The sequence below is a fragment of the Pteropus alecto genome, unplaced genomic scaffold (assembly GCF_000325575.1).
Source record: "Pteropus alecto unplaced genomic scaffold, ASM32557v1 scaffold40, whole genome shotgun sequence".
Taxonomy (NCBI): domain Eukaryota; kingdom Metazoa; phylum Chordata; class Mammalia; order Chiroptera; family Pteropodidae; genus Pteropus; species Pteropus alecto.
Window position 1 is genome coordinate 20,311,322 of NW_006431919.1, and position 10,391 is coordinate 20,321,712.

The following is a 10,391-nucleotide window of genomic DNA, read 5'->3' on the forward strand; positions in this document are numbered from 1 at the left end:
GGCGCCCGGCGACAAGGCTCCGTGACCCGCGGAGGACCGAGGCTGGGAAGGGGGCCAGCTCCGCCCGATCGCCCGATCGCCGGCGGAGTAGGACAGACTCGCCCTCAGAAACACTCCTGGAGCGAAAAGCCGGTGTGGCTGAAACAGCACAGGTGTCGCGCAGCAGTTCGCACAACGCATGGCGCAGATCACTTAGAGGGCACCGATTGGTGAGAGGTCTGCCAGCGCGCCGCCGCCTCTGGAAAACTGGATTTCCTAGACGTGAGCGCCACAGAAGAAAACTTCCGACGACAGATGGGACAGTTGGTGACATTGGACACGGATCAAACAGTAACCAGGGAATCTAATATACCTGGTAAAATGCACACGAAAAGGATTTGATCCCGTTGAAATTCTTTTAAGGAAAAAAAAAATGGGGAAAAAAGGCAACTTATCTGCACTGTGTAGAAAACTGATGGAGGCATTAAATTGTCCTCGATGGCATTTGCCCTGAAAATACTTTCTCGAATGAAAATTCGTCAGGGTAGATATAATCCTGATTAAAATGTTCGTGTTCATAAACACAGGGTTAGTGTCCACTGGGTCAAGGTGCAAATGCCAGGAAGTCCTGCTGTGGGCCAAAGGTTAAACCTTTCCCCTCCCCAGGGTCAGCCAGGGTCCCAAGCGCGGGAGGCAGGCTCTAGACCTCTGCGGCCACGATCCCATGCTGCAGCATCTCCCCCCACTCCCCTCACGTTCTCTCGAATGGGAAGCCTGTGGCCGAAGCAGAGGGCATTCTGAGGCTGCTGTCCAAGGTCCCAGGGAGTGGTTCCCCCTGGAAAGAGCTCTGGGATACTCCCCTCTTTCCCAGCGATCCTGCAGCTCCCGGCTTCTAGGGCGCTGGCCCAGCAACCGAGGCTGTAGGATGGGGGCCTTGAGACCCGAGGGCGGGGTTCTCCTGGGCTGGGCTATGCAGGGGGCTGGCCTGAGCAGCGCTGCCTCTTTGCTAGGGGTCAGAGAGAGAACGTTGGATGCGAGGATTGGAGACATCAGAAACGCTCTTTACATTTACAGTTTAGAAAATCATCCGGGGCTTGCCGATGCCTGTGGGAAGGCAGGACAGTGGAGGAGGCCGCCCACCACCTCGGCCCCCCACACGCTTCCCGCTCCTGATGCCCCACATGTGTCTTCTCTCTGCCTCCCCGCTTCTCCTTTACTAACACAGCCGGCCACATTTTACCAGTGTGTTGGTAAGTGAGAAACAAAAAATGAAAAATAAACTTAAATGAAGAAATGCATTGTCCTGTCTTTTCACCTCTGAATCCCATGGGGCTTCGTGTCTATGGGACATTTTCCCGGTTGCTCTAGAAGCCAGGAACTTAGTACTCGGGTCCATTCCCAGGGCTCCTTACCCAGACCCTGCTGGCCTGAGGCCCTTGGCTGGGGGACGGGCTTATGCAGTGAAACCCACGTGGCAGGGATGGGGGACCAGGGCGTAAACGCTTGAGGGGGCCGGTTTGGGCATCTCCTCAGGACAGGCTTTGAACCAGTCCAGTCCACGTGTAGAGTGGAATGCTGGGATGGCGGTGAGTGTGCAGTTGTTGGATGGCCACCTGGAGGGGAGTCGTGAGGCCCTAGGCCCCTCCCGGTCCTGAGAGTCCTTCGTTCTAAGACTCAACCAGCCAAATGCTCTCAGATCCCTTTTTGCCATCTGCGTATCCCTCCGTTGTCCAGCTTCTGCTTCACAACAGCCACAGCCGCAACTCTTTTTTGCTGGAGGCCCTGGGGCCGCCGAAGCCCCTTGACCCACTTGTGCGGAGAGCTGGATGTGCCTGAGAGCGCGCCCCCGTGTGGTGGCCCTTACCCCGTGAGAGACAGGTACGGAAGGAGGCTGCAAACCAAGCTCTCCACCTTCTAGCCAGGAGCGTGGAGGTGTGGCTCACGCCCTGGCATTCACTGTGGGATTTCATCGAGGCATCTCTGCAGGAATTTGCTTGCGGCTGCACCCTTACTTTGCTTCTCCTTTCCCGTCCACTTCCCTTACTCCGACACCCCTGGGAGCACGGCCGTAGTAAATCACTCGCGCGAATCCTGGTTTTGAGGTCTGCTCAGGCGCCTGCCCTGAGACCGATGGTGTTGACAGTGGTCCTAGGGGGTGGAGTCTAAAGGGGGGATTCTGGACTTGGATCACAGGCCCATTGGAGCAAAAGTGTCCCCCCTGTGGATGCTGACCGCTGGCTGCTGCGCCAATGGACAGGACGGGATGCCAAGGGGCAGGGGGCGCCCTGGCTCATGCGGTGTCGCAAGCACGTGAGATGTGGGAGAAATGGTTATTGTGAGGACGGTGGAGCTTGCCGGTTTCGCTGAGCACAGTTTATACCATGACGAGGGAGAATGGGAGCTTCAGGTCCACAGTTACCAACTTAAGGACAGTCAGAGACCTCTGAAATAGAGACCCTGATTTCCTTCCACCAAGGGCTGACTCCCGCGGACCAGGCTCAGGGCTTGAGGCAAGAGCATAGGCCAGGACTGGCGGTATCCAGGCAATGTGCTTGAGAACTGAGACCCCACATTCCGCCAACGCTCTGAGCCCACAGAAGTGGCTCGATTTCTCTCGCTAAAAATGCCAGCTGTGCCCCGCACCCGCACCTGTCTGAAGGCCGTGCAGAGGTCTCACTGAGGCAGATGCCTTTCAGAACACTTGCCCTGCTTAAGGTCTGCTCCGCGTCTCTCCTGGCCACTAGTCCTATAACAAGAGCCGAGGTCCAGCTGGCCTGGCTGGGACATGCTGGCTCTGCCAAGGGAGGGAAGGGATTGTTATCCAAAGGAGCTGCAGGCCTGGCTAATACACATCGGCAGGCAGGACCCTGGAGAGCGTGCCTGGGAGGGGCCCGGGAGGGGCCTGGAGTGGGTGGGATAGTAGGCTGGAGAGGGAGGCTTTTTGGTCTGGGGGTGCTCCTCTATGTCCCACCGGGAATGCCCCTGCAGGGGCACCTGGAGCCGTCCTAATGCTCTGCAGTGAATGAGCAGACATCACCAGGACTGCGTCAGCAGAGCATGGAGGAAGTTATCCGAGGTCCGGAGAAAACAGATGTGTTTTACTCCGAAGAACCAGTTGTTGACCATGCTCTTGGGAGAGCCCAGAGGATGCTCCTTCCGCTAAGAGATAGGGATGAGCTGGCGAGCGGGCACCGGTCTCATCCAGGAGCTCAGTGGGGCTGTTCTCAGACCAGGGCTGACGCTGGGGGTGCTTTTGTGGAACTGGATTCCCTCGTGTCGACGGGGGTGGCGGGGTCCTGGAGTGGCAGTGGCCGGATGCAGCACTTAACCGCAAGGGCAGGGTGGGCATAATCACTGAAATGGGCAGAAAGGTTGGGGTGGTAACCGGGTCTAGGTGCTGGGTGACACGCTACGGTGTTCCCAGGGCCACCATGGATGGGCAGCCAACTAGGGCATTGCTTGACTTATATATCGGAAAAAAACAGCCCAGTGCCAGCTTCCCCAGTGGCGAGTCTTCGTTTCCTCCCCAGTTCCTACTTCTGAGCCAGCCTCGAGCCCGAGCCCACACATCACAAGAGAAGCTGGGTCCCCTGGGGGTGGGCTGTATGAAGCCACCGTTCACGGTATTTGTATGCAATGTGATCTCTTCGGTCCCTCCCCAGATCGTCCGGAGCCAGTTCCCTGAGTCACCCTCCACCAGGGAGATGGGGGTCCCCAGATCTTCTCATCATGATGCTGACCCCTCAGGGGCAAAAGTCTGAGTCACGCCATCAGACAAGCCCCCAGACCAGCAGAGATGCTGAAGGCCAAGGGATCCAGAATGATGGGCAGATGAGGAGCCTTGGCTGGGGCCTCAGGGCCAACACAGGAGCAGGGCTGAGGGGTCCCACCGGCGTGGGACTCGTGTGGGACATGGCAGACGTGGGTGGGGCAAGGCGTATCCTGGGCACCTCTCCTTGGACGGGCCCTTTTACTGATGCGTGCCCCCCTTCAGGCCTGGCTTCCCACAGCAGCACCGGCAGCTCTTCCATACTCTCAGAGAATGGGAAGTGGCTCTGGGGAGTGTGGGAGTGTGGTGACCTGTTCCCCCCATCAGGTCGGGACAAGTCTGAGGTGCCCCTGACCCTCCCACCTAACCACAAATCTGGGCAGCAGGAAAAGGAATAGCCACCGTCCAGCATGACCCCCTCCAGGACACTTGCTCCCCTACACTTTTATCTAGAATAAATGTCACGAGTCGATCCCCGGTGGAGGACATGGGGTGGCCCGGTCCAGCAGCTGGACAGCCCACCCACCTGCCCTAGCCAGAGATCCTAGGGCTCCTGCCTGCCGCCCTCACTGCAACTTCCCTGGTCCTGAGCCTCAATCCGTGTGGCCCAGAAGCCATGATCAGCTCCTTACCCACTCACAGCTCCCGGGGCTAAAGTCCAGTTTGGCTTCTGGCATCAGGAATGAGGGAATTCCGTTTGCAGAGACACATGACACCCCGTCACCCAAGCCCTCGAGGGGAAATTAGAGGGAGACGGGGCTGGACGGAGGGGAGGCAGGGCCAGCCAGGGGAGACCTGGGTTGGCGCTGAAACCCCAGGACCTGAAGGTCGGGGATGTGGGCGGGGCCAGGAGAGGCCTCCCAACTCCATGCCCCCCACCTACCCAGCAGGAACAGCTCCTCGGGGGCGTGACACGTGTGGCTGCTGGACACCGGCAGTTTTGGGTGGGATGCAGATGCAAGGTCAAATAACATTCGTTGGGTCACATGGTGTCATTGCCATTGTTATGCGGATCACAAAGTTATTGCCATTCGAGTTATATTTTCACTGTTTTTTTCCCCCTAGCATTTCCAAGTTTTACTGTCACGTGGGCTCCAGGATCTTGCAGCATCCTCCGATCCCCGGAACTTCTCTGCCTGTGGAAGCAGCTCTAGAACTCTCCATGCATTCTCCTGACCCAGGCAGGGGGCCACCTCGCCTGGAGGCACATGGGCACCAGCGGCTTGGGGCCAAGCAGGGGCCATGAGGGAATTTGCCTGGCCTCCTCCTGACTCACTGATGAACTGAGGGATGGAGAGGGAAGAGTCCAGGACCAACACCATCCACATGGCGCCTTCACACAAATTTTAAAACGTGTCCATCTTCCCAGTGGGCACGGCCCACCTGGAGGCTTTGCAGGGCGAGGTGGGCTCCCTCGCCAACCCCCGCCTCCTCCCTGCGGTTTCAGCCACATCGAGCGGTTCTTCGACTTGAGTCAACCTTCGCTGTCTTCGCTCCGACGTCCTCACTTGTTGTGTGGGGGGAGAAGCTCTGCTTCTCGGTGCTGGTCTCACGATGCTGGTCTCCCACTCCCGCCCTTCCCTGCCGGCATCGGGTCCTGCTGGGCGATGAGAAAGGAAACCGTCCAGACAAGAGCGTTAAGAAAGGAGTTTTACTCGGCAAGTTTGGTAAAGGAGTCCCGACCTCAAACGGCTGGCTCATCGAGTGAAAAAAAGTAAAAGATGCAGTGGGAATTTTATCAAAAACCCACAGTTACCAAGAATAGAACTAAACATTCATCTAATGATCATATCTGCAAGGTTTTGCAAAAAAAAAAAAATGTAGGGATAAAGTTGTTTTTGTGAGGAAGCCAGGGAAGGACTTCAGGTTTTATCTATTTTAGGGACTAGTGCCAGACAGAGGGACCCAGGCGTGAAGTCCCTCCTGTCCCTTCGTGATGTGTTAGTCACAGTAATGGCAGTAGGGCAGGCTGTCATTTCGCTTTCTTAGCCACTAGATACATATCTCTTTGGGCGGACTGACTCTTGGGTTATATTTGCGCCACATCGGGGGGCTGGCTAGCTAAGCCCAGAATTCTCCAGTAAAATGGTGAATCTCCAGGGAATGAGATAAAGTCGAACCTATAAAACACCTATATTATTGGTCCACCTCCTAAGGAGGCCTCTGACCGGAGGGCAGCGACACCTTGGTCCGTGTAAACTGTTGCTTAGGTGGACTGACAATTACTTACCACCTAACTCAATCCTGATACACCTCCCAAATTCAGCTGGGGAAGTTATTTGAAAACACTTCCATAAAAATAAGATGTAAGGAATCGAATGGTCTCCCCAAAAGTCATATACTTTTGCATTAATACAAGATTCACGTCACCGTTATGTATCTATAAACAGTTTTGCCAGCGGCCTCGTTTCTGCTCCGCCCTCTGGTGGATGCTGGTGGCGAGGGGGCCGTCAGCCCACCCACGGCAGTGATGAGGATCATGAAGCCCATTCTGTGTGTTAGCCTTCCTGTGGCTCTCCAGCAGGGTCACAGGGACGTGGGAGGTACAGGGCCTCTGGGTGCATGTGGGATTCTGTGAGGTTCAGGACGTACACGCTTCGGGCCAACCGTCCCTCTGCCCAGGACGACCTGCAGGTGTGTGCCACCTTCGGGGACTGGTCCCCTGGCAAGACAGGGCTCACTCCTACTAAGCTCTCAGCTGTCTCCTCCTGTAGGACGCCCTCCTGGGCTGTCACACTGGGAGCTGGCAGGGAACCTGGCACAGAGGGCCGATGACCGATGTCCCCACCCAGCCCCCATGCGCCCAGCATGCTGAGAGAGAGGAAGTGCCACCGTTAAAGGGAACCAGAGCTAGGCAGTAGTTAAAGTGGTAAAAACAGATTTTATTCAGGACCTAAAGTTAAAGTGGTAAAAATAGATTTTATTCAGGACCTAATGCAATCGGGGAAAAGAGACCTCAGAATAGAACCGGACCCAATTCTGAATACAGCAAGGACAAGTGGGGACTCATAGCCTAGGAGCGTGGGACGGGGGGAGTCGGTGGACGGAAAACTACTAAGAGGAGAGAACCAGCAGTGGGGGCGGGTTCTGGTCAAACGGCCCCGACAGGATTCTTGCTGAAGGCAGGCTGGGCGATCGGACACCACCTGGGAGATAGTGGGGTGAGCACTTCAGTCTGAAGGTGATCAGATATCCAGATAAACTGACTTGATAAACTGACTTGACAGGATTTTTGCTAAAAGTGGGTGATGCCAAGATAGTCACGGAGGCCCAGAAGTGGAGGCTTACTTCATATGAGGCTCAGACTACGAGTTTGGTCAAGGAGAGAATCTGTCATCCCCCACCCATGCCTCCTTTGTCCGCAGCCCAGACCCCGCCCCTGCTTGGTCCTTTCTGCCTCATTGCAGAGGCCTGGACTTGACCCTCTGTCCCTGTTTGGTGGACACTTCTGTCATCTCTGTCTGCAGCATCTCTGTCTGCTCTCTGGCAGCCCGGGCCTCGCCTTCTCCCCAGCCTGCACTGCTGGGCAGGAGGCTCGGAGGGCTGGGTCGGGGGGCAGGCTTGGGCAAGGAGGGGCGCGGGCTGGTCGAGGAGGGGCAAGGGTGATGGGCAGAGTGCTTTGCAGCGGTGTGAAAGTTTGCAGAACAGAGCGTGTTCCCAAGGGGTCCGATTCCCAAAAAAATAGCAATTCTGTCCCCTTGTGCTATTGGCTGAATGTTTGTGTCCCCCTCAAAGCCCTATGTTGAAATCCTATCCCCCACCGGGATGGTATTAGGAGGTGGGGCTTCTGGGAGGTGATTAGGTCCTGAGGGTGGAGCCCTCAAGAATGGGATTAGTGCCCTTATAAAAGGACCCCAGGGAGCTCCCTAATCCCTTCCACTGAAGAAGGACACAGCGAAAGGTGCCAGCTGTGAGCTAGGAAGCGGTCCACACCAGACGCCGAATCCGCCTACACCTTGGACTTCCTAGCCTCTAGAGCTGAGAGATAAAGGTCCGTAGTTTAAGCTGCCCTGGCTATGCTATCTTTGTGACAATAGCCTGAATGGACTGACACTTCATCATCTCGAAGCCTTGTCACTTTCCACCTGGGGTACCTCAACAGCCTTTGGACAGCTCCCTGTCATGCACCTGGACCCCTGCAATCTTGGTGAATCATGACTCACCCCTACCTGATGCCTCTGGTAACTGTCTGCTGCCATGGGGCCCCCTGTGAGGCTCCAGCCACCGGATGGCCCCGTCCCCGCGGGCCTGCCCCAAGCTCCCCACCTCCAGGCTTGGCTGAAATGCCACCTGCCCCGTGAAAGTGTAGGGTCTTTCTCGTCTCTGCTTCCCTCAGCCCCTGGCCCACGCCTCTCAGTTTGCACCTTCCAGTAAGGGCTCCCCCTCCTCTGGGTATGGAGGCCCTGCATCCCTCACTGCTGTCCCACCCCAGGCCAGCCCAGGCGCCATGGTGCAGATGCTCAAGCTAGCCTTGTGGCTGAGAGGAGCTCCTGCTCCCCCATCCGCTGCCCAGCCTACTGCTGCCAACCCCTCCCAGCGCCCTTAAGGGAGAAGAGCTCCTGGCAGGCCAGTCGCTGGTTGGGCTGAGCAGCAGTGTCCAGTTGGGGGCTTTGTTTTTCTTGTTCTTGCTGCTTCTCGCTGTCTTAGGGTGCACAGGCCCTGGCGTACACTGCCAGCCACCTCTCTCCTCTCTCTCTCTGCTTGCAAGCAGCTGGGTAGAGGGTGGACCAGCCCGATGCAGGGCTGCCCTCGGTCCCCCTCTCCTGAGCTTATGTTGGCAGAGGCCTCGAGTGGGGCTGGGTCCCTTCCTTTGATGTTCCTGGGTTTCCAGTGCATCGGCTGCCCCTGGAAGAGGCAGGCGATTGGCAGAACTCGGGTGTCTAGATCCCAGCGCATCACATCCCCAAAACATCAGCCCCCCTCTCGATTCCCATGATTCATCCTCTAGACGACTGACCCGTTGACATTTATAATTGTTATCATAGGGCTCTGTTTCATTTTGAGTTCAAAAAGTCCCCCACCCCAAGTCAATTCAGATGGCCCTAAATGGTGTCTTCCTGTGGGTGGGGTCGGCATGCCCTGCTAACTAATCTCCCCCACAGCCCTGGGACCCCCATCGGCTTTCACGCCTCATAGCCTTTCTGCCCCCAACGAGTTCTCACGGCCTCTACACGTGCTTCTTAGGGCCTGCTGAGCCACGGAGCTCCATGTGAAGGCTCCGACTCCCTGCCCAGTGTAAACCTGTGAACACGCACCGGGATCAAGAATTCCCACTGAGAGGGAGGAGAAGCAGGAATCGAGCTGGGAGACTCGGAGAGAGCAAGGGTGCCACTAAGGACCTAGGAACCCACAGGGAGGGGTGGCCAGAGAGGGCCAGTGGGCAGGACTTGGCTGGGACTGCGAGATTCATGAAGCCGGAGCAGTGGGGCCACGAGGTGCTTTCAGAACGTTACTGCAAGACAGAAGGGGAGGCGGAAGCTTCCCTGACCTGTGCCCCGCAAACCATGGGCTCTGCGTGGGCAGAACTGATTTCCTCCATCTTTTTACAAGAGACTCTCAATTTTTAAGTGTTGGTTATTAATTTTAAGACCTTTAAAAAACACCAGAAGCCAAACACAATCATTATGAGATTCAGCTGGAGGGCAGGCAGCTGGGGCTTTGGGCTTTGGGCAGGGCCTGCAACCACCCTGTGGGACAGAGGGTTTGAGCCTTCGTGGGCCAGAGGTTCTAGAGCAAAAAGCTGTTATGTCAGGCAGGTGTGAACCTGCTCTGCCTTGAGGGTCCAAAGACACTATAGAAAATATAAGAATGGTGCCAGTGGGAAGAGCAGAGCCACACCATTGCCGACTGGGGCTGCAGCCAGGCTGACAGGGGTCCCATCTTCTGTGGGAGCAAGAGCTCACCATCAGACCCCAGCTGCATAACTGGTGTGTGCGTGTGTGCGTGTGTGTGTGAATGCAGACAGGTTTTGGGGAGGACAGGAGGTGGCCTGAGTCCACCGACCTCACCCTCTCACAGTCCCTGTGATCACCTATTGCTTCTGCCTTCTGCTTGGAGGACCCTAACCTTCCCACAAATGAGCTCTCCCCATGGACCTGATGAAGGGTCCCTTACCAGAGGCCCATATTGGATTTATTCAGCTGCCCCAGCCCCCTGGCCCTGAGCAATTGTCCTCATCCCTTCTGGGTAACCTACCCCCACCCCCACCCTCAGTTTACCTATCCTGGCACTAGTGGCCCGAAGCTATGCTGGTGGGCTGTGGGCACCCAGCCAACCTTCTAGAGTCCCGATCCTTCATCACCGGCAAAGTACAGCCATTGCCCACGACCATGTCCAGATCTGACTGCAAGCAGACCGGAGAGACAGCTCCACAAGTCCCTCCTCCCTTCCCCTCCCCACTCCCATAGTGGTCATCACCTCCCTTCACTATCTTGGGGGCCTGGGGAGGGTCCTGAGGCCGGGGTGGGTCTAGCGCAGGTCTGGCACTGGGTAGGGTCCCCGAGCCACGGTTGAACGATGAAGCCCGGATGGTTTGGAAAGGAGGTGGGCTCGGAGCCACGGGACCTAGCATCCAGGGGCAGGGCGGGGCCGCTGGGGTCTCGAGGTCAAGGGACAGGAGATTGGGGGGTTGGGGGGGCCAGAG

At 56.9% G+C, this 10,391-nt stretch overlaps 1 protein-coding gene across 1 annotated transcript in view; it reads left to right on the forward strand.

Moving 5' to 3' along the window:
* Positions 1-4,146, forward strand: part of ZNF853 (zinc finger protein 853) — a 9,720-nt gene extending 5,574 nt beyond the window's left edge. Inside the window, exon 4 of the mRNA XM_025043169.1 lies at positions 4,076-4,146. Within this exon, the coding sequence (XP_024898937.1) occupies positions 4,076-4,146 (71 nt within the window). The remainder of the gene's footprint in view (positions 1-4,075) is intronic.
* The last annotated feature ends 6,245 nt before the right edge of the window (positions 4,147-10,391 follow it).